Here is a 24138-nt window from a genome sequence, read left to right on the forward strand (position 1 = left end):
GTATCTATTTTTTAAATCATTCTTATTCAGTGAAGTAGCTTATTGTGTGCCTGATACATTCCTTTAGGCACAGTGTTTTCGACACTGCTGTAAACTTTGTAAAAGTTTGTAAAAATGCGCAGCTTGCTAGCACTTGCCATTTCGCTTCCTGCATGCATGAAGTAGGACTAATGCTTTCTTAGGAATGACAAAGCTAACCAATCAGCGTCTGGTTTTTTTTTTTTTTGCACGTTGCTCCTTCAGCCAGAGGTCCTTGGCATTTAAATACTGTAACTTTAATCTGAAGTGTTGCTCAAGAGAGACTGAAGAGAAGATATGTTGTTTTGAAAGCTGCATGAATTTGTTTTTGCCTTCTTAGGAATCATAGGATACGCCCCCCAAATTTACGAAATTGTCTCAAGCTCTGAGCTTGAGGACGAAGCCGATGACCAGTTGTTCTACACCAAGATCTACCTCAACGAAGATCTTCGGGTGAGTGTTCTGCTACTTGCGACTGTGTTGTGAAAACCTTTTCAGTGCGGTTTCATACAACTTGGAAAGGAAAGGTCACCTTGTAAATGAAACTTCTGACAGAAATACTGCAGATTGAATGAATCAGCTTGACTTCAACACGTACAGCTGCTGCAAAATTGGCACCAAGAAGCGAACAGCAGTAGTGTGTAAAAGTAAGCTAAAGCACTGCACAAGAAATGTACCCATTTCGATATGTTTGCTGGAGAAATTCTGATTGACTAACCCCAGAAAGATACCATAGCCATGGCTATAGTTTACATTCATTTTGTGCTCTCTGGTACTGGATTAGGAATGATGCAAAAGAGAGCAAAACTTTAATGTCTGATTTTTTATGCTTATGTATATCCACCAATTCATCACAGTAATGTTCAGCACACATTTATCAATATTTCTTGGTAGATAGTGGAAGCAATAACTTTAAAGGGGGGGTGCCACGATTTCCGGACTTCGGTCAAATATTTCTGGAAGTTGCCCTCTGACACTTCTGAAGTAAAGAACAGAAAACCGATTTCGCCTACGTGTCCTAGTTGTTGCGTAAAAAAGATAAATATTGGCATTTCGGGCACCCCTCAACTCCCTCCCAGCCTTCAGGGTCACACCTGGTCCCCCTCCTAGTGACGTCATTCGGAGTGCCGTTCCCGTGTGCTCTCTCGGATGACGCTTCCTCTCCCTCTCTCTGCTGACATTAGCAGGCGTCATGCTGCAGCTTAGAGCCGAGCGAGGTCACGTAATCTTTTCGCTGTAGTTCCTTCGGCTGCCACTTGGGGCTGCAGGTGGGGGGAAAAGCTCGACTTTCGCTTTGCAATTATGCAGCGGAATCTGGACATTTTTAATGAAGGAGGTGTTTTCTTTATCCTCCGGGACACGATAAACAAGGTAAAAATGATGAGATGCAAATTTTTTTAATCATAAAATCGTTGCACCGCCCCTTTAAATATGGCTCTTGGTTTTTGGTTTTTAGACGATTACGACTATTCTTATATTTATATAGGTAGGCTGTTTTTGATATCTACCGGTATATTGTGCTGGCTTGACTGAATGAAATAGCGGGGTTGTAAGTTGTTTTTGAAGGGAAGTAGTCGACACAGACAAGTAGGTAGAGTACAGAAAGATGATAGCTGATAAGTAGAGCCCTGCATATCTGCGGATTGTCCATGGATATTCGCACTAAACTGGCAGATTCTAATAAAAATGAATCAGATTTTGTGGATTGCGGATCGGACGCGGATGCCAGGGGCTGCAGATGCGGATCGGATGTATATGCATCCCCGTTAAAAATACCCATTGGGTCCCATTGGATTTTCCAATTGGTACCAATTGCCAAAACCGGTTGTGTTTTGGAACGCCTCCTTGGAAAAAATGCCAATTGGTTCAATATTACCAATTGGCTTTTTTCCAATTGGCACCATGACCAACTGTGTTCTAGAACACACAATTGGAAATATACCAATTGGTTTTTTTCCAATTGGAATCATAACCGACTGTGTTTTGGAATGCCCAATTGGAAAAATACCAATTGCTGTGGTTCTGATTAGAATGGTTCCAATCGGAACCACACCAATTGGTATTTCTTCAATTGGTCTGAAATTCCCTTTAGAAAACCGCCAGTTCATACATTTCTAGTTCAAACTATAACCAATTAGAAAGATATATATATAAGAACACATTTATTTATTATGGCGCAAGTTGACTTAAAGTGGTACTCTGGCGATTTCTTGAGCTACCTCAACTAACTATATTTTCTGACTTTACCCTTTACCCTTTCCGGTATGCTATTTAGTATCACGAAATTCATAATAGTAATTGCGAAATCGGCAAATGAAAATGATGCAAAAACCAACATTCAAATATACCCACACTTTTCAGTGCCGTGATGTCAGTGACGGGGCAGGCTTGCCAGTCGAGCGAGCAGTCTAAAAAATAGAATATGCCAATCATTTGTTCTGCGCTCGAGCGCGGGTCCTGAGCGAGCTTCCAAAGCATTCATTTGACACCATGAAACTGCTTCGAATCAGTTGGGAACACCATCTATAGTCCAGAGTGAATTGCTGCACTTCCACTGACGTCACTTTTTGTTGTTGCCAGTAGAGACTTTCATTTTGAAAAACACGGTGATGGACCAAGATTGTAAATTCAATAACTTCGTGAAAAAAAGATGATTTTAACATAATATTTGGGATACTATTTTAGTGATGTTGTTTTGCGAGTTTAGCAAAATTTCAAGCAAATCGGGGACCATGAAGAAATCGCCGGAGTACCCCTTTAACGCCTATTATGTCTTCCTTGCAGAAATTCCGGGAGAGATTTCAATTGAATCAATAGGAATTTCTATTGGTCTGCAGTAATGGGCATTGGTTTAATGCACATTTTTACTATAGTAACAATTGGTTCAACATAAATATCTGGTGGACAAATTAAAAGTTATATAGGTCTTATAGGACATTTGTATTGGACCTACAGAAATTTCTGTTGGTCCTGTAGAAATGTTTGTTGAACCATTGCGTGGAAAGTTTTATGGGTCCATTAGATATTTTGGTTAAAGTGTTACAATGCATATTTGTTCAAAAGACATGTTTCTTAGATACTCAAGGCAAATGTATCAAGTCATCATGGGCCTTTATTATATCAACTCTGATATTCTTTTATGACCCACAGTTATTTTAACATTTTAAACCTGATTCACAGTCATATTCAATGGTAATGATTTGTTGTGATAATGTAAGTTTTATTGCCAGCTAAATTGGTTCCTCCAAAGCAGGGCCGGTGCTACATAACGCAAGGCCCAGGGCAAGAAAGTAAAAAAAAAAAATGTCAACAAAAGTTTAAAAAGCAAAATCTGAAATTTAAAAATAACTTCGCTTATACTAAACATGAAGAAAAACGAGACGGGCACGTTATCATGCTGGATATCTCGGGTGTGTATTTATTCAGTAGTGCTATGTGCAGATTGGCTTGGTTTTTTATATATGCAATAAATGAACAGAACAGAGAACTGAGCAATTACAAAGGTGCTATCGACGCACGCCAGCCATAAAGTCACAACAAGGAAAAGTCACAACCGGACGAGTTCTGCGGCTGGCGGGGCTGCGTTCGGCACGAAGACTGTTGGAGGGTTAGGCGAGCGGCCGAGAGAGGGCGCCACCGCACGGGAGACGGGGCGTGTTTGAGAGATGAATAAACGCGGGCTCGCCCGACAGATGGGTTCTGACACTCACACAGGCTGGTCTCTTGTCTGTTCACTGCCCAACCGCGACATGGTGGCAGCGGTGGGATAGCTGTGGCATTTTTCTGTCCGGGTGGAACAGTCCGGGTGGCATTGTGGCAACACAGGCATTTTTCTGTCCGGGTGGAACAGTCTGCAAATTGGCGAAGGGCCCCGCGCCCGTCGGCCAGCTATTTTTTCCTTTGGAAAACTCCACGAGGAGAGGTTAGTTTTGTAACACAGGAATTTTTCTGTCCGGGTGGAGCAATCCGCAAATTGGCGAAGGGCCCCGCGCCCGTCGGTCAGCTAACTATTTTTTTTTTCCTTTGGAAAATTCAGCAATGAAAGTTATCTGTAGTGGCGATGTTGAAATTTTACAAAAAGTTCAACCGGCGAGTGACCGCGGGGCCCCTCTGTCACTTGCGGGGCCCTGTCGTAAGCGCGGGTCCCGGAGCGCCCGCCCCGCTCGCCCATGCCTAACGCCGGCCCTGCTCCAAAGCATAAGGTATATAAAAAGCAAACAACAGACCCTCATATTTTTTGATCAGTGTTTTTTGTGGTGATATTAAGCAGAAAGCACCTCCTTTGTGCACAGCACCTTCTCTCCTTTAAAATACAAAGGTAGTCTTATTAACAGCTTGGTTCATCCAATTAGAGTTCTAGTGGGTCACCAGTAGTCATTTCAGGAGCCAATAAGTGTTTGTTTTTCTACTCTTTTGCAGAAAAAGTGGGGCATCAAACTTGACCATCGCGCTGAAATATTCCAGAACCTTAATGGAGCTGTGGGTAAGGATGATTTACGGTTGCATTAGGCAGAGTGCCACACCAAAAAGTATTTGAAGGCACAGGTGTTGTACGAGTTTCTGAACTAACTTCACCTGTTATTCAGAACGTATGTGCTGAGTGGCAATCTTGTTACAAGAATCTCAAGCTTCTGGTAGAAACATTTGGGGGAAAGCACTGTTTGCTTCTGGCAGAACTGCCAGAAGAGCTCATGTACATGGGTGAAGATGTAACCTTTATGTAGGGTAATGTAAAAAGAAAAAAATAATAATTTGCGGCAGAGCATAAATACTTGTCAGCATTCCACAATGACAATACTGATGTTCCATTGAGATGTCGCTGAATGTAAGGTAGCAATAAATTATGCATCTAATGTACAGGGATTCTAATTCAAACAGATTTATTTAAAAAAATTCATGAAATGCGGTCTCTGCTGGTGACTTATACTGACAGGGAGACATAATATAGGTGGCTAATCCTCACAATAAGACAAAAACTACAATGTGTTTATTAACTTTTTAAGTAGTCAAAAGAAACATATGGTTCAAATTAGAATTTTTCTGAGTGTCATCGAAAACTACTAAAGCAGTCAATTTTAGAAAGACTTGATGCACGGGGGTGCACCCAAGTTACTACTCATGCAGCAGGCACAAAACGCAGATGATAATCGTAGCATCTGCTTTTCGGCACCGCTAGCATTGTGCCTATTGCACACCTGGTAACTTTGACGCACCCCTGCACTTCCCACGTGCATCAAGTATTCCTAAAATTGACTGATTTTCGATAACGCCCAGCTAATTTTTAATTGGAACAATATGTTTATCTTACCAATTAAATAGTTAATTAACATATTTTAGTTCATTATCTGACTTATTGTGAGGATTAGCCACTTACATTATGTTCCCCTGGCCGTATAACTCGCCTGCAGAGACTACATTGCATACCTTTCACAAATTGTAGAAATAAATCTGTTTAAATTAAAATCTAACACCCTGTATTTATACTACATCCATGTTACCACAAGGTTTATATAAAACATTTATTTACACCATTCAAAATAGCACCACTGTAAACCACTGTAGCTAAAAGTAGCTAAATTCACATGTAGCTAAATTACTCTGACAACATAAGGGCATTGTTGACCAAGAATTTGTCAACTGCACCATTGATTACCACAGATTGGAGAAGATAATTTGCCACAGCTATATAAAAATCTCTGCCGAGAGTGACTTATACGGATAATTGCCGTACAATATTGAGCATGTGCTCATGTTGCCACAAGTGCTCACCCCCTACGTTTTAAACATTTGAAGTATAAGTAACAGCTATATCCACCACCCACGCCAGCAAACTTCTAAGCCCCCCCCCCCCTTATTTATCAAGATGTTCCTTCATATTAAAAGCCAGTGCAAAGCGGTGAACCTTTGTGCTGGTGGGTTGGTGCAAAGCTTGATGCGAGAGCGCCAGTACGAAGCATGCTTGATGAAAGTGACACGGCTGATTAAAAACCAGGAGTTCTGGCAGACCCCATACTGCTCCTGTTCGACTTTGTTGGATCAAAGAAGGGCCAAGCAAGGACCTAACCCTCCATTTGCCCCTTTTGCTTTTTTGCTCTCAAACCTAACGAGCACTCATTCCCATCTTCTCTTCATTATCTCTAACTTTTGGGTGGGTGCTTGTCCTGTATTTTACGGTTTGTAACTGCCTACCATAAACTAAAAGTAATAAGCTTGCTGTCTTTTTGCTAGTTTCCTTGTGTTTATATTTTTTTTAATGATTTAGGTGCGGTTTGTTATTCAAAATATATATACAAAAATAATATGTAGAAAGGCTTTCATTGTTTATTCGTGATGATAACATCCCAATAATGTGCTGGTGTTTGGTGGTGGCTGACAGAAGAAAACAAAATATTGAACATAAACAAGAAAGATAACCCCTTTTTATCTTAATTTTTTGGTCTTGGTGCAACATGTTTGTTTATCAGTGTGTTTGTTCATTATGTGCAGATAGGTATTTATTTTATTAAAATTAAATTAGAAAAATGAAAAACAAAAAACAACATAATATTGCAGAGCCACATAATGTTTGTTTTACTGCAGTTTCCTAACTTAATTAGATTGAAACGGTCATCTATCTGGGCCTCTGGATTATTTACTCTCAGAGACATTCAAAAGCCAATTATAATGCCCTTTCATGTATTCATCATTAAATATAAGCAGAAAATGCAGCGCTTCCTATTCATGGCCTTTTTTTCTGCAGGTGATGTTGAGCTGCTTGGGTTGGATTCTGAACCATATTTGCATAATTCAGCCTTTGGTACTGTGCCGTTGGTAATTCACGGTAATGGGCCTTCCAAGGTGAGGAGTTCTGGTATTTAAAAGCTGGGGACTGATAACGGGGGATCAGTTTATGAGAAACAATTTAAGGTAAAGCTACAGTAGAACCTCTTTAACTCAAAGTCAGTCAGACGGCGGAAAGTATGTGAATTAAACGGACTTGTGAACTGTCTGAAAAAGAAAGAAAGTGACAAAAATTATCAGCAAAGCACTGAATCTCGAATTAAACATTTATTCAAAATGGATAGTTGAAACCGAGGGACGATCACATGAAGGAGTTGTCGAAATCAGACTGCCGTGTTTGGTAATTATTGGCGCCGAATGTCATATCTTCAAGAAGGCTAACTAGCGGAAACATCTCGTTAATCCCCGCCATTATATTCCACGAAGCTGCGGACGACATCCAGCGACTTTATCACTTCCCCTGGAGCGGGCGCTTGAGGCGACTTGTCGTCGTCATCATTCTTGGCCGTCGCACTGTTAGTGATTTCGCTGTTCATGTAGCAGGTTGGCTTGTTCTCTTCAATGTGTAAGTAGTCGGCGAAACTCATACCTACCTACTTATTGTCGCTGTCCTTGACGCGGGAGCAAAGCTCCTCCCCTCATTGTCAACTCCAGGGACGACGGCACTAACATTGGCACTAGCGACACTGTCCAGCTCCTCGGATGTTTGTTCCTTTGAAAACCCCGCACGCTTAAAGCACCATTTGATGGCGTCTGCCTTCACTTGTATCCAGGCATACACGATCAAGCACATAGCACCGAGAAGGTCGATGGAATAGCCTGTGCCCTTGTCGTAATGGTGCGACATTTGCTTTAAAAAGTGGTGACGTTAGATCTTTCGTGTGTGCAAAATAATGCCTCAATCCATTGACTGCGAGATGGACGTCGTGTTCGGTGGAAGGAAGACCATCTTGATTGCTTTGAGGTTCTGGATGTCACCATGGCCAGGACAGTTATCGGCGATGAAAGCAACTTTTCGTCCTGCTGCCGCAAACTTATGATCGTGGAGTCGCACATACTACTCTTCGGACAGATGCTGCTGTGACCCAGGCCTTCTCGTTGTGTCAGTAGATGAGTTCATTGGCTGGTGGAAGCCGATCACGTTTGAAGCATCGCGGTGTTTTTCACTTTTTCTACAACAAGGAGCGTCAGCTTGTGTTTGCTCATCATATTTGTGCTGAAGAAAACTGTGATTCTGTCTTTTGACTGCTTCCATCTTTGGCTGCTTCCATTACATCGGTGTCCTTTATCACGAGCATTTTTGACGGAAGCATCTCGTAAAACAGTTGCTCCGTCCAGATAGGTATCATCTACTCTGTTTGTGTTAAGAAATGGAGCCAAGGTTTGCTCTATCAAATCTTCAACAACAGTCTTCTTTGCGCTGCCGCTCTTACCACACGCCGTTGGGAATGTCGTCACTCTGTTCCTTGAAACGTGACAACCATCTGTTGATTCGTGACCAAGTTGCGATGCTAAATCGTTGACCTTCTCTCGCAACGTCGTGTTGTTGATGTTGCAAGCTGCAGGGGCATTCTGGAGTTGGGTAATCGGGGCGGGTAATCGGGACGGCTTCGACGTCCAAATAATGTCGGGAACCGAATCTGCAGTTGCTTTGATGAGTGTGTCTTGCTGTATGCCTCGAGGATCTTTGCCTTGTTCTTGAGAAAATGCAGAACATGGAGATGGGCACCTGGTGCCTCTCTGTAAACTCGGTTTTAGTACATGTTGATTTCTCCTCTTCCTCGACAAGTTAAACTTTTTGTTGTAATGGTAAATATTTATATTTCGGCATCTTCCGTCTGCACTGCTTCAAACGCTTTGGACGCCCCTAGATGGAGGACCACACGCGAGCCAGCCCTGTGATCCAGCCCAAGCTCAAGGCAACAAAAGCCGTGTTCCAAAATTTACTTAATCATACTTCATGGTGAGGTTCTTGTACCTTGGCGTTCGAAAACCTTATCACATCCAGCATTGCTCTATCTGTGTTGTCACATGACATGGCCCGCCAAAGTAACTCGGATCTATTTGGGTAAGATTCGGAACACAGCCAAGTGGATTGCTAAGTGACCAACAAACTGGAAACAATACTACGGAACAATGAAGACTTGTGCCATGTTGGTTTTTTCTGCTGACTTGAGCTGCCAACTAGTGCCAGCTAGCAACTAAAAACTTAACTTGGAAGACCAAACCGACAAATTAACTGGTTCAGCATGTGCAGATTGCTCGTATTAACCGGTCATATTTTCATGAGAAATTACGGCACCATAGAAATTTTTGCGAATTATCCAGGGTTCCGAACAAACCGTGATTGATTTATTGAGGTTCTATTCTATGTAGATGCGCTAGTGGGTTGCAGTATTTAGGGTATTTAATAACGATAAACAAAAACAAACATGGGCGAACTTCCGAGGAAAGCATGTTGCTTCCGGTTGGCCATTGTTTTTGCTTGTTTTTGCAGACTTTCAGTGAGTAGCGCATACATTAAAAGTCTCACTGTAGAGGACCGATTGCGGTATTTTCAGAAATTGATTTATACTGGGTTGGCATGCCTTTCTGATTTCTTGGATAAGAAGAAAGAGCACCTGTTCCTCAAAGAAATGACAAAGCTGCCAAAGGTATCATGGGCTCATCTTCACAACTACGTGTTCAAGCCGCCTGGCCTATATTAGAGCCGTATATTGGGAGAGTTTGGCTTGTGGATGTGGCGACTAAGGCGCTGGAGAGGAGAAAAGGGAAGGAAAAGGAGGAGAGTGCCGAAGGAGCGAGAGAGAGAGAAAGAAGGGAGCAAAGAAGAGACGGCTGCCATTTTGACGCAACGCTGTCGGCACAGAGCACTGGGCAACTCCACTCAAAAAGTCGACCCTATTGATATGACTGATATTGCTTTAGGAGGTCAAAATACGGTCATACCCAAAATATCACGTCAAACCGACACCGCATTACCGATTAAAACCAATATTAAAAATGTTCTCCCGGCTCGGTTACCGGCCCGAAAGCGGGTAAGCATCGCTGGCACTGGGTGAGCTAGTGAAGCAACGCGGGGCAATGACGTAGGTCTAGTCCTATGCTCTCGTACGGACGCCGCGAACGCTTCGTTTCCCGTGGCATTCTGCGATTCTGCTGACGGCACGATGTGTTTACCACATTATCCTGTGTTCTCCTATTTTTATTAGCGTCCAGGCAGTTCCTTTAACTCCAGCATTGCTTCCGCGACAGCGCGGAAGAGAGCGAAGCGGTGCTGCTCGCTCACGCCCGCGTCGTGGAGCCGGAGAGACTTGCCGGACTCGCGTTGGGCAATGTCAAGCACGACTTGTAGTGCTGTGGGTTGCACCAACAACCCGGTGCGCAACCCGGAGCTGCGGTTCCACCACTTCCCAAGAGACCGGAGGAGGCACAAGGTGTGGGTTGGTGCCGTTCGCCAGATAGACTTCGGTAGACAGTCTACTCCTAGCTCCAATGCGAAGCTCTGCTCCCAGCACTTTACATCAGACACCTACACACAGGATCTGCGGCTGCTAACTGTTGTGGGTTTTTCCACGAAACATGCGTCTTTGAAGAACGATGCGGTGCCGTCGCTGTTCGCGTACCGCCCGCCGGCTGCTCGAGCACGATCGGCCGGATGCAGCAGGTCGCGGCTGATCTAACTAGCGTACACGTAAAGGCACCTTGGCTTTAACAACTTAGACCACTTGTGGATACAGCTATCCATCTATCTCCCATTATTTCGTTTTCTTTCGGTTTGCGAGCAAGAAACAAATACAGTCATGCTGCGCCGGCACCGACAGCGTCATATTTATAGCAGTCGGATTCGCTTTTCGGCCGGCAAATTTATAAATACACGCTAAAACTTACTTTATTTGGTGCATATTAACAAAGTGAAGCGGTAAAAAAAGAAAATGGGCATCTAACCTTCTGTTTTGAAACTCCACGTGCGACTGACTGAGGCGACATTGTCGGTGCGCCGGCGCGAAGCGTGGGACGAGAAGTATCAGTGTTGTCAAGCTGCTTCAGCCGGTAGTTTCGGTTTCGCCGTGCCGCCGGAACGATACTTGAATTCACGATATCTACAAAACTATACACACTACCGAAAAACAAATTGTATCTCGTGATTCAGGGTCGCCGGCTTCGACTAAAGAGATCGTAACCCAAAAATTGTAAAAATGGAATGGAGTTGCCCTTTAAGGCTATGCGTCGTCTGCTACTGGCTTATTTCTTTTTCGCCTGAATCAAAGTTTACGTTTAAACATGGAGAAACTTTATTTGTTAGCTTTTTAAGCCATCGAGAAATAACACTATATCATTTTCTTGCCAGAGCCTGCCAAATAAAAGGAAAGAATCGAAATTTAGATGTAGATTCCATGCATTTCGCCGGGCGAATGAATGAAAATGGTGCCCCTCTCCGCTCAGCTGGGAGCAGCCAGGAGTTTACACACGTGCGCTCACGCCTCTCGCTCTGTGCCGCGGGCTGATTGGCTCACTCGGGAGTGGGGCGTTACGGCGGCAAGACCATAGACTGGCCAAACTCTCCCCATATATGGCTGTGGCCCATATAGTACTTGAGAATGATTTGAAACCTACAAATCCTTAAATGCTTTCAACTACTTCGTGAGCAGCTAGGCATGGGCGATGGGCACCTACCTCCCCCAAGCACCTAAGACACCCGCCGAGCTTCCCCGCAGGGGTCGCCATGCCGGGTCTTGGTTCTAGCAGACAATCTTCCGAAAGTTTTAATTACACTTCCTTCAACACGATGTGAGTCTCTGTAATGCGCAGTTTCCCAATGCTTTGACTTGCTTCCTTTAGTATTCAAGGTTTCTTTCCTAGAGCTCTGTGTCACCTTGCATTTCAATGCGCCATAATGACGCGGTTGGCACCTATCGTTGTATGGAGATGGCCAGTCAAGGCACCGCATCCTTGCGTAGAGAACCTACATTTCTCACGTTTCTCACGTTGTGCCATCTGTGGGCAGCACACCGAATCAGGTGGGCACCATCTGCTAATGCCATCGCCCTGCGATCACCCAAGCCCGGCTGCGTCGGTGGCATCCCTCGTCTCGAGAAAATTGAAAGAACTTCATTCGTGACATTTCGTTCGTGCCTGTGCACATCGGCCACTCATAAAGACAACACTGGGGCATTCCTAGGTGTAGCTTTCACACAATTGCTCGCTAGTGTACCAAGATTTGTCGCACACCCATTCAAACAGAAGGTAAACAGAGGAGACCCAGAAGTTTTTCTCTCTCCTTCCCATGGAAGCTGGAAGTTGCGCGAATACCCTGTATACTTTTAATGCGAAAGCATTTAACTGTCCCATGGAGCGAGCAGACCTCATCAGCCGCACCAAACGGCAGATAAATTCCCGAAGCCGTGATCTGAGGCATTCCAGCTTTAAAACCACGCTGAAAGCCACGCAAAACGGCGGTGATAGGAAGCTGCCGCGCATCAGTTTCAATTGGTGCCACCAATAGCGCTGCATGTCCGCGAGGCAGCGGCTCCACCGCTCCACGCCCAAGGTCAGCGCAGCGAGGAAAGTGAGTACGCTCGATTGTTGACTCAAGTATGCCGCAGACGAAATGAGGGAGCGGAGGAACAGCATGCATGCTTTTGCATCAACAACTCCTAAGAAGTGCTTAGGTGTACATCGAGCTTTTTGTTTTAAAGAGGCAGTGGGCCACAGCAGATGCCTTGTGGGCCCAGGTTCAGCCAGCGGGCTTGTGTTTGCCCGACCCTGACCTTGATCATCTCCCTGAAGCTTCTCTTCTCCAGAGTTAAAATATTTAAAAATTCAGTGCTTTCTCCTGTCATTTCTTGGTGGAACTTCCTGCCTGAGCGTGTCAGCTATGAAAATGATAATTTCAGCATTTTGCACAATTTGGAAAGCATAGTTCTTGTAAAGTGGGCCTATTTTGTTAGCTTTTTAAGTTTTGGGTTAGTTTATTGGCTTTTTTCTATATACTAAATGCCCTGTAATTAAGGCTTTCTTTCATAAAGCATGTTTCGTTCAAAATACCTTTGAACTAAACTACTTTAGTGTGTTCATTCAGAGCAAATTGTACAGAAAGTGGACGCTTTTTTTCTTATGGCTCATTGCATTTGTTGTAAATTTTTTCTCTTGGCAGGTTGTGCTGAACAGCTTTGGAAATTATCTTGCTAAGTCGTGGAACAGCCTAGCAGGCTGCCGTGTGTGCTACGATGCCTTTAGCCTTGCCGACAAGGAGGTAGGAATGATTTTGATATTTGCCGTTTAGTCTCTGGTCAGGTGCATGCATGACAACTTTACAGATGGGATTGATAATGCAAACTTAAATAATCTTTACCAAGTTCTAGAAAGAACCAGAGCTTATATTTCTAAATGAAGTTCTGATATTATTCTTGGGCACCTTATTTCATTACATGTCTGAGAACTACTGTTAGAATAGGGTGTGGCCCTGAGTGACATCAACATCCACTGTTTCTGACTTTCTGTCTTCCCCTAATCCTTCATAGGAAGGAAGCGGTATGAGGTTAGATGTACATAATGTTTTGCAATACGGCATGTTTCAAAGGACATTTACTGTCCTCTATGTATACAGTGCAGACAACCTTCTTCCCATCACTCTTTACGCATCATCTGCATCCTTACCTCTTGTTTTCGTTTCAGCCATCAGAGCTTCCAAGGGTTCTGATTGGGATTTTCATAGAGCACCCCACTCCATTTTTGTGGGAAGCTTTGTCTAAGGTCTACAATCTCAACTATCCAAGAGAGAGGATTGACTTGTTTGTGCATAACGCTGTAAGCTGAATTCTGATTTTTATCCAACTTGTAGAACTTCTATATCTCCATTTTGGGAGAGTGTTCTAGTCAGCCACGGCAGCTATACCGTGTCTCTGTTGGCTGTAAGAAATGAGTTTTTATTTTTCTACATGTCTATGGATGTTTTGTGGAGGCTCATTTTAATTAAGGTTCACCTTAGCAAACTAAATGCATCAATGCTAAAAAGATGCAGACATATTCTCTTCGTTTAAGCATTCTTGTTACCCATTTAAGTGATTCAGGTAAGACTGTTCGGTTAATCAGTCAAGAAAAACAAAAAAAAAAAATGTCAAGGACTTACAACTGGCATTCCTTACATGACTGTAGAAAGCACCATAGACGGTGCTGAAAAAATAAATAACAATCAGGTCTAAAGCAAAGCATAGTCGTGCCATAGAACAAGCACAAGGTCAATTTGGGTCACCTCGGGTTTGACAGGTTAGTGACAGTTCAGGTTCATTCTAAGAGCTGCATCATTTGTGTGTCCCTTATTGCCTTATTAAATTTTGAATGGGGTCATTGAAGTTTTTTGACACAGCCATAAAATGCTATGTTTTAAAGCTTACTTATTGAGGGGACCCTGCAATTTAACGGTCGACCAGTCAGATTAGATAAGCAAGGGTAATACACGGCGGTAAACATATTGAAAAGTGCACCATGCTATCAACTCTATCATAAGCTTCATGATTATCATTTCCCTTATTTATTTAGATTGCAAGTTTGTTTCGTCCCACAAGTATTGTGCACAACTGCTCGCAGTATAAGTCCACGCTGTGCATTCCGTGGTCCGTGGCAGGAACTTTCCTCCTCTTAATCGCATGGCGGCTCTGTGAACTTAAAAGATCTCAACTCCCTCCACTTGAGGTCTGGCATTACACTGAGGTGTTGTGACTGGGTAATAAATTGTCCATACTTTATGGATGACTGAGCCCAATCATACCTCAGAAAGTGACTTATTCCTTGAGCATTGCAAACGGGCACATCAGAGAGCAAGGTAATGACAAATTGCACCAGCTGCCAGGTGACTACCCAGCCGGATAATAAACACATGCCCCATGTATGCGGAGAGCAAGTCGTCTGCTTCTTGCACAGGGGTTGCGATAAGGTCTGAATGCCGAGCTCTTATTGGCTGATTGAAAAAAAATAGTGGGTAGACCTCGAGTCACCTGGCATTGAGGTCTACCCACTATCCTTCCAATCAACGCCAATCAGAACTCGGCGTCTTTTTGACGTCGCCGCAACCCCAGCCCTTCGCAAGAAGCAGACGACTTGCTCTCCAAATTATTAAACTTTATTCTAGCTTGACTTTGTCATTGACTTTAGTTCATGGTAATCAAAGGGAGAACGGCAGGGAGGAGCTTCAGTTGTCTTGCCTCCAGCGCAAGCTTTCTACCTTCGACACCGCTTCAATGTCTTGTGCAAGTTGAGTGCGCACGTGCGGCCAAAGCACTGTGGAAAGCGCACAGCACCTGCTGGAGGCCGGACATTTGAAAAACACACACTGTTGTTCTCATTCTGCCAGTGACTAGCAAAGCCATGCTAGTTTATCTCAGTCTTTCTGTGGCAGGCTATGAGATTTGGTTGCAGAAGTGGTTTGACCTATTACGTGAGCGACAGCACAAGCATGTGACATTTTCACTGACGAAGCTGTGTCTCGTTTTAAAGAGGGGCAGTCTGCGTACACGGTTGCTGGAGCAGGAGTGTTCCTCACACCATGCTATACTGTGTTGCAAGTTTATTTCTAGAATTACAATCGCCGACTGATTTTTCGGACTTCACAGGGGCCTAAAAAATGTCCGAATAATAAAGCAGTCGAAAAAATCAGCAGATTAAAAACTTGCCTTTATTACGAGCGGGCTTAAAGGGATGCTGAACCAAAATTTTGATTTCAGAAAACAACGTGGAAGCTCTAGGCGAGGACTACAAACCCGATAGCATCACTCATAAAGCGATATTTCCGACGGACGGTCGTATTTTTGTGAAAGAAGTACGCGCTTGAACAAGGCCAGAAAAGCCCGTGACATTGTGATTCTTCTTTCGTCCTATATTCGCTTTGACTCCGCAAGAACGCGAAGAGATGGATGAAAGGCCGTTTCGCCTCCTCCTCAACAATTCTGCAGGAAATGCGACGTTGCGATTCTAACTCAATCGCATCCTTATTTTACAAAAATAGGGCCATTTGTTCGAGATATCACTTTATGAGTGGTGTTTTAGGGTTTGCGGCACCTCGTTGAACACTCCTGCTACCTTATTTTGTGAAATCCAAATTTGCTGTAAATAGTGCCTTGCTTCAGGTTACGCCTCTGTTTGCATTTGGCCACTTTCTATTAGCTCGAGAATCGCTGCCTTTTTTTTCTAGCATTATGGTTGAGTGCTTTCTGCGCTTCTTAGCGACACTTTGCAGCGGCAGAAGAACACATGGGGCCATGACGTCCAAGCCAGCATAGCGGCATAGTCCGAAAACATGATTCACTGAAACGAGATGAGAGGCGCAAGTGGCGCAAGTCCATGACTGAAATGATGAATGAACAAAGCAAAATGGTAACAATGATGGAGAAAAAAAAAAGCCGTATAGCCACACCTAGTGGTAGGACTCAGCCGTACTCAAGTAGCACTGCCAAGCCAAGCCAATCCATGTGCAGCCAACATACAATCTAAAATGGTGGCTCCTCGGTGGTGCTTCCCTCTGATCCCTCGCGACAGTTCTGTCCGAAAAATATAACTTATGGACTTAAGCTGTCCGAAACATCGGTCAAGAATATGCACTATTTCTATTGGGTAGGTCACGGTTCCTCCTTTAGGTCCGAAAAATCAAACAAGTCCGAAATATCGGCGTATGAAAAATTGGTCAGCAAGTGTACGTTGAAAAGCATATTAATGCGGAAGCATTAACTGTCTCATGGAGCGAGCCGACGTCATCAGCTTTGAAACCATGCAAAACGGCACCTTAATGAAACCACGTGCAAAGCTAGCCAACGGCACATTTTGCACTTTGATCCCATTGGCTGGCGTGCGTCGACGAGGCTCCTATTGGCCGCTGCGCGTCCGTTTGTGTGGTGTCATCCTGACTGTGTTATCACACTGTTGTGTTATCAGTGATCACCACGTTCGCTCGCCACTTATCGGTTGTATGGTGCGTGGCAATATATACGGCGCATGGAATAAACTAAGGGGTTCGTTCTGCTGGGAACTACGTTGCTGTCTGTTCCTTCCTCGCGCCGCAAGGCACACAACAGTTTGAATGATCGCTCACCCGATGGCGCTGCGTGTCCATGAGGCAGCGGCTCCACCATTCCACGCCCAAGGTCAGCGCGTTGTATGTCGCAGATTAAAGAGGGAGCGAAGAGCGGCGTGCGTGCTTTCGCATTCACAACTCATAAAAAGTGCTTAAGTTTTACCTCAAGCCTTTTTTTTACGAGAGTCAGTAGAAAGAAGTGCTAACTATTGAAATGGAAACCGTTTTGAGAACTGGTGCTCCTGATGGGGGACTTTTGTAGCACGTGCCACTTGAAACATATAGATTTAATCAAACGGGACAGCTATTTTCATTTCTACACACACAATTATTTGTGGCACTCATAATGTTTTACTCTTAGTGGACAGCATCTTCATTACTACACTCAGAATAATTATTTTATTATATGCTGTTTTTTGGAACATCAGAAGTTGAATCAATTGGTCTTCACTTAGTGTACACATTTATTTCCTTGGGAAATGTCTGACAGATGAAAATTTGTTTCAGTCTGTGCACCAATGCTCTCTGTGTGCCTTGACAAGTTAGCATGTTTAATCGCAGTTAATTCAAGTTCACACAGCAGCTTGTTTATGCTTCAACATTCATTTAAGAGTTAAATGATATCTTTTATAGGTGGAGTTCCACGAAGAGGAAGTGGACAAGTTTGTGGAACAGTACGGCCAGTCATACAGAAGCGTGAAGCACATGCGAAATGAAGACGGCAGGAAGGAATGGCATGCCCGCAATTTGGCACTGTAAGTGGTATTACCGTATTTACTCGCGTAATGAACCCACCTTTTTTTTTTTCAGAAAAGTTAACGTCAATTTGGGGGGAGGGTTCATTACGCGGGATGAGGGGAAAAAAAAAAAAGTTGCGACAGATTTATAAGAATTGAAATTTCATATCACGATGTAGATAGGAAACTCGCTATTAAATAAAACCTTACCTTTTAAAAAAAGTAATAGCGCACACACAACATATATGTAACCATTTTTTTTATTCATGTCGCTAGCCGGCCATTTGTTGGTGCTCCTACTCGCAACTACTGTCACTCTCTTCACTGACGTCGCTTGCCGCGTGGTTTTGAATCAGCTCGTGGGACACTGCACAGCCTTCACTGTAAAGCCTTTTCACATTAATCCAGAACTTTGTTCTCCACAAGAGGAAACTTGCCTTGTTTTGGCCCTCGAAATGCGCGGCGATCCTTTTTTGTAGCGCGAAGCTCTTCGTCTTGTTTTCGCCAGTAGTAGCGTACACGCACCAGATCGGCGCTGAAATGCCATCCAGTCGTGTGGTTCCCATGCTCCAATGCATGCTCAACGACTTCGAGCTTAAAACCGGCCATATAGCTAGCGTACCGGCCCATTGTAGCTTTCGCAGCAGGTGTCCAAGTTCTCCGCAAAACACAAGCCACACAAAAACAGAAGCAGCGATGAAATGGCGGCAATTTGACGTTGTTTGTTACTTTCTTTAAATACCGCCGCGCTTGCATGGCGCTATAGTCCGTTCCATTAGGGTCATAGCAGAGAGTGTAAAAGAGAAAAAAATGCACTTCCCCTCTCACCCCGCACGTCGTCTGCTCCGCCGAGTGAGCTGTAGCTAGCGTCCGGCGGGCGTGCAAACTCTGTTTAAAATCGCGTCATTTTGGAACTTTCAAGCCCAGATGCGCAGACTTTGGTATGCCAGTTGTTGTGTAACTATGCTAGATAAAAAGACTCACAGGGTCCAATTGCGCTGTTACGTGCGTGCAAATAAAAAAAAAATAGGGTAAACTGTGTCAGATTGGCCGGTTTCTTTGGCGAAAAGTAAATCCAGTTTCTGTACCTTTTTTACTATACAAAGTTCGTACTGGTATAGGCCTTTAGCGACCATGAGTGGAAGTCAGAAATAATAAATAAAACGTGCTCTCCTGCCGCAATACACGCAGTAGTTGAGGGTAGTACTGCCGGCTGACTCAACTGCTATTTAATTAACGGAATAAGGATATGCTAGTGGATCATTTAGCGAAATAGAAAAACTGAGAGCTATAGGCTGGTTTTGGAGTAGCCATAACTATTCTAAGAATGTGAACCACTTCACAACGGCAGCCACGAGCGAGAGTTTGATGTTCCATACTGCCCGCCGATACAGCCCAAAGATGTAGAACAGCAACCTCCCGGTTTGTCGTCTGCTAGCGGAGTCGGGTGCGTGCCCTCTCTCTCGTTTTACCCCTCCGAACCCGCTGAACTTCCCGGATGTGTGGAGAGGGCGCTGCGATCGAACAAAATGGTGCCGCCCAGAGAGCGCTAAATGGAATGGTCTATAAGCAAGGAGCTTTCCGTTGCAATCGATAGATGGGCTCCACCACAAAAAAGCGCGATTTTTAAACTGTGACTTGAGTTGTTAGCGCTTGCGTTGCAGGAGACTGTTTAGCATGGTTCTTAGACTTTTTGGCATCGTTTCTTGATATAGTATAACGGTGTGATTTTACGTTATTGTGATCGTCTATGGCACCGGCGATCGTACCAAAATGAAGTGAACAGATATTGCACACCAACTTTTGAATTGGGGTGCTCCCCCCACACACACACACAAAAAAAAAAGTATTTCCTCAAGGACAAAATTGGGGGGTGGGTTCATTATGCGAGCGGGTTCATTTTGCGAGTAAATACATATACTTTACAGTTGTTCTACTCTTTTTGCATGAGTGTTAAATTTGTTACTGTTATAAAGGATAACCTGTCACAGTAACACCATTGCTAATGGAGTTTAGTGGCGTGCAAATTGAGGCATTAATTCTGCTTTAATTTTGCTTATTATACTTTCCTTCCTTTTTTGCATGAATACAGACACAATTGAAGTACCTCCACTGCACAGATAGCTGAGTGAAGTGAAAAACAAGTTTAAGGAATCATAATGTAGCACCCAAGACTGTGGTGCGGAAAAGATAAGGAACTTTCAAGTCGAAGTAAAAGACAACAGAGAAGAACATCTCAAACGCAGCTCGTTTGAGACATTCTCCTCTGTTGTCTTTTCTTTCGACTTGGTTGTTTCTTAATTTTTCTGCACCACAGTTTCGGGTGTTACATTATGATTAATTATTGCCAGCTCGCCTGCACACTCGCTGTTTTTCAGTTCGAGGAGCTGTCTCTGTAGCGGCTATTGAAGTCCTAAATTTTATGCACACTAAATCACCGTTCTGAACTGTACATCAAATGATGTAACCTGGTGAGAAGCCTATTCAAAGTACAAACTACTTACGGGACACTTCGTCCAAACTAATTTGTCCCACCATATCCTTTTTGGTAAACTACGGTCTTATTGAATTAGATTTTCGTTGTATGTATTGTCGCATCACAAAAAGGTGCATCTATTCTATCATTGTTTATAGTCCAACCAAAGGTCTTAATTGCTACCTCAAAATATGGCACTTTAAAGGCCAGTTTACACTTTTGTTTTGATTGTGATCGAGTGCCTTAATATGTACTGCTTGTAACAGCTTACGACGAGAAAACACGCTCGTGCACCAGCGCCATCTACCATCGGGTAGCTTTGAGGCACTTCTGATCTTTGCCTAACCAGACAGAAGGTTTTGCAGTGTCTGCGAGGCCAAGTCTGCAGTGCACAGTCTATGAGAAAAAGGTCGCTTGTGACATTGTCGGGAGTTTTCCTGTACCACGCTGAAAGGATTACTAGGGATAAAAAAATTGGCAAGTATACGGCGATTGGAAGTGTTTCATGGTTGCACAATATTTGGTGCCGGCGTGCTTTCTTGTCGTAAGCGGTTGCAGTCAAACACAAACGTGTGAATTGGCCTTTGGTCGCTGTCGTAGAGGAGAAAATTTGAATGGTGCGGAAGGACCGGTACTTGGGGCCTTTAATGCGGATCGTGCTTTTGGGATCACAGACTTGCATGCTTGGGCAATTAGACCTATACATTCTGCCACTCCGTACTATTGCGGATAGTATGAGCTGAAACAGTCCTTAGTGCTTGTTTGGCGTGCCTGCCCGTTTTTGAGCGAGCCATGGTCCAAACTAGGAATGGAGTGCGAAGTCAAGGTCCTCTACTTCGGACAATTCGACGAACTGAGAGATAAAGGAGCTTGTGGGAACCATAGATGAAGCAAAAGGCCAGGTTGGGTGTCTCGGCTCACATTGTCTGCGAATACCTTTGGAATTGTAGACGAAAGTGCCGGCAAGAAATGACTTCACGATTCTGTCATTTTGGGGAAAACTAACCTTTCGCTGCCTAAACCTTTGTACAAAAAATTTGACTCTGACTTTCTGACGTATAATCGAGAGTTGTTTTCTTTTATCTCTACAAGGGAGGAATGCATGAAGATAAAGTGCGACTACTACTTCTCTGTTGATTCCGATGCGCACCTGGACAACGAGGACACGCTGAGGGCGCTCATTGAGATGAACAGGTAAGTGGAGCACGGCTTCAAACCATCCTGTCTGTTTGCATGTTAGCCAAGCAGTCATTGTGGCCAACCCCTCATACCCTTAAAGGGCCTCCCCATGCCTAAAAAACATTATTGTAGGTCTAAATGCCTCGGGCAAGTTCAGATACCTTCAATTACGCCGCTAAATTATCAGAACAATATAGCTAAGATTTTATAGAGAAATTTATTCGAGGAGCTCAGATTTTGATACACATATTTTCATATTATCGCTCGATGAAACCTGTGACGTAACAAGATACTGCAGCCAGTGACTGTGACGTCACACCTTTTTCGGTTCCCCCCCTTATCGACATTGAGCCGCTCTCGTGAGATACCTGAAATGTATGTCGGACAAACTGGCGAATGTCTCAACGGTCGGCTGCGAGAGAACCGCCTCAACACGAATGAGACTGTCTCAGGCCGTCTAGGAATTCACTGCTGAGACTGTGGTCGTGATCCCCAGTTCACAAATGCACAGTGTTGGCGTGGAGTGGTGACCCTCTAATTAGAGAAATTATTGAGGCAGAGCAGATAGCGTGACTTCATGACAAGTGTACCGGAACCCCTTCCGTTTCTTTATCCGCCAAAGAATTATACTATCTGTCGAAGTAGTCAATCTGATGAGTGCAGATTTCCAAGGTGTTTTTTCGTTTTATTTGGAGCCATGGTCCTGCTTCTTATAAATTAGTTGAAGAAGAGACGAAAGTTCTAAGTCACCACTGTGTTTGTCCTTCTATGTGTCCTCTTTTTGTCCTTGTTTGTAATGCACTGTTGGTGCTAATATTAACTCGAGATCCATCGAGCGATGCGACCGATGCAGTGACAACGGGCAGGACCTGGAGGGCGGAGAAAGGGGAGCCCTAAGGAGACAGCATGTCAATCTTGTTATGTCTTGGCTGATTTATCGAGTGAGTTGATACGGGAATTTCCAGAGGCATTTTATACGCTTTATTTTTCAAATCGCGAGCTAAAATCTTGTGGACACTTTCACAAGGAATTCCCTGTGCCTACCACAAGGTATTTATATAAAACTGACAACCTCGTTTTAGGCTGGAAAAACCCTTTAGGGGATATGAGCAAAAATCCACAAAAGAAAGTACCCCCCGCCCCCCCTTCTGCCCCCAAAAAAAGTGCCCTGATTGCACAATTGTGTCACAAAACAAACCTCTCGAAAAACAAAATTTTCAGTGCAGTATTTATGTGGTCTCTAGGCTCCTTAACTCAATGTAGAAGCATGCCACTGGACAGAGGGTAGGACCAACACCTCCAAGAAATAAGGCCGTAGCGCTCCGAGTGGGCACGTCACAATGGCGGAGGAAGGAAGGCCATGGCGCAACTACGTGAGAAAATTTCTGCTGTCGACAGATGTCGACGTGAAAAAAATGTTTTTTCTCGAGCGGCGCGGTAATGTTTGTGCGCGTTTATCTGACATTAATACAAGTTCTAAAAGTGCAGTCTTGTACAATTTATTATATATATAATATAAACGTAATATACAACGCTTTACCAAGGTTGAAAGTACCAAATTTATATTTATAATTATCCCCGTAACCGCGGGACTACATGCAGTCCCGCTGCTCCCCAAACTTTTCTAATGAACCGGCTCTGAATTTCTGATGCGACATCTTCTTCCCTCGTACGAGCTCCAATTCTGGTAAATTTACGTTGTTTGTTAGCTGCTTACTGTCTGCAAAGGAATGCTGAGACATTTCAGAAGGGTAAGAAACCGGAAAAAAAAAAATCCAGTCATCGCAGCAGGGAGGGAGCGCACACGAGCAAGAGATGGGTCGACAGTGTTAAGCCTCTCGTCCCACACTGCTGGTGCTGCTCTCATGTGTTTTGTGTGGTTCTTTTGATCCTCCTACCCGTCGTTTTTTTGTCATCACCGCAGTCTCGGGTGGTTTTTTTTTTCCTCTTTTGTGTTCACTTGATACTATGGCATTTACGTGGATTTGCGAAACAAGTCCTGCTACGGTTTGAGTGACGTGTGTGGCAACTAGTCAACGATGGCACTGGCCGATGACCTCTCTTTCGAAAGAGAGAGACTTCTAGAAGTTTGAGTTCAATGTTTTCGTGATGGATCGTGTAGGACGTATGGATACGATCGACAGGTGAGGAACAACTTATTTACGGGCTTTCTTGGTCGTGTAAGACGCAAGTAAAGTGCTGCAGTCAATCTTTTTTTTTTTTTTTAAATCTCGTGATAGAATGGAATTTTATTCTTCGTCGTTATTCGTTTGCTATTGCGTCGACATTTTTAAATATGCTTGGTAATATTCTAGTTTTTACTGGAAGGTAGATAACAAGTTTGTGTGATTATTGAAAGTGCGTTGTTTGTGCTTATGTGTTTATTTATACCAGTGTGTCGAACCGAAAAAAATACGGGTTCGGTTACGGTTCAGGTTCAGGTAAATTAATTTTGTTCCGGTTCAGTTCCGGTTCGATTAATTCGATCCGCGAACCGGTTCGCGAACCAGTTCGGGGCGCTGAACCGGTTCGCGAACCGGTTCGGAAATTATAAATGACAAATTGCAACATCAAAATAAATTACAAATAAAACATCTGAAATCAGCACATACGAAACGGGATACATCGTAGTGTAAGGCTCAGGGATTTCTACCAGGAATGGTTTCTTTATGTGCACACAAAGATTACCTCACCGACGTTTACGCATTCGGACTTCATCTAATTGGGTCCGACACAGTAGCTGTAAAATCCGCGACCTACTTACAAACCCACTTACAAGTAGAACTCGCTAACTATCCCGCCACCTCGGCGTGTAAGCAATTGAAGAAACAGTGGGGAGAAAATACAGCTTTCTTTATTTGAACTAGCCTTCGGTAACTCAA

At 43.8% G+C, this 24138-nt stretch overlaps 1 protein-coding gene across 1 annotated transcript in view; it reads left to right on the forward strand.

Annotated features, from left to right (window-relative positions):
* Positions 1-24138, forward strand: part of LOC8032113 (procollagen-lysine,2-oxoglutarate 5-dioxygenase) — a 193579-nt gene that overhangs the window by 18826 nt on the left and 150615 nt on the right. The window contains exons 7-13 of the mRNA XM_042290845.1: positions 359-471; positions 4438-4501; positions 6758-6855; positions 12956-13054; positions 13477-13608; positions 17498-17619; positions 21170-21271. Of these exons, the coding sequence (XP_042146779.1) occupies positions 359-471; positions 4438-4501; positions 6758-6855; positions 12956-13054; positions 13477-13608; positions 17498-17619; positions 21170-21271 (730 nt within the window). The remainder of the gene's footprint in view (positions 1-358; positions 472-4437; positions 4502-6757; positions 6856-12955; positions 13055-13476; positions 13609-17497; positions 17620-21169; positions 21272-24138) is intronic.

Source organism: Ixodes scapularis, unplaced genomic scaffold, assembly GCF_016920785.2.
Source record: "Ixodes scapularis isolate PalLabHiFi unplaced genomic scaffold, ASM1692078v2 PGA_scaffold1__304_contigs__length_218370807, whole genome shotgun sequence".
Classification (NCBI taxonomy): Eukaryota; Metazoa; Arthropoda; class Arachnida; order Ixodida; family Ixodidae; genus Ixodes; species Ixodes scapularis.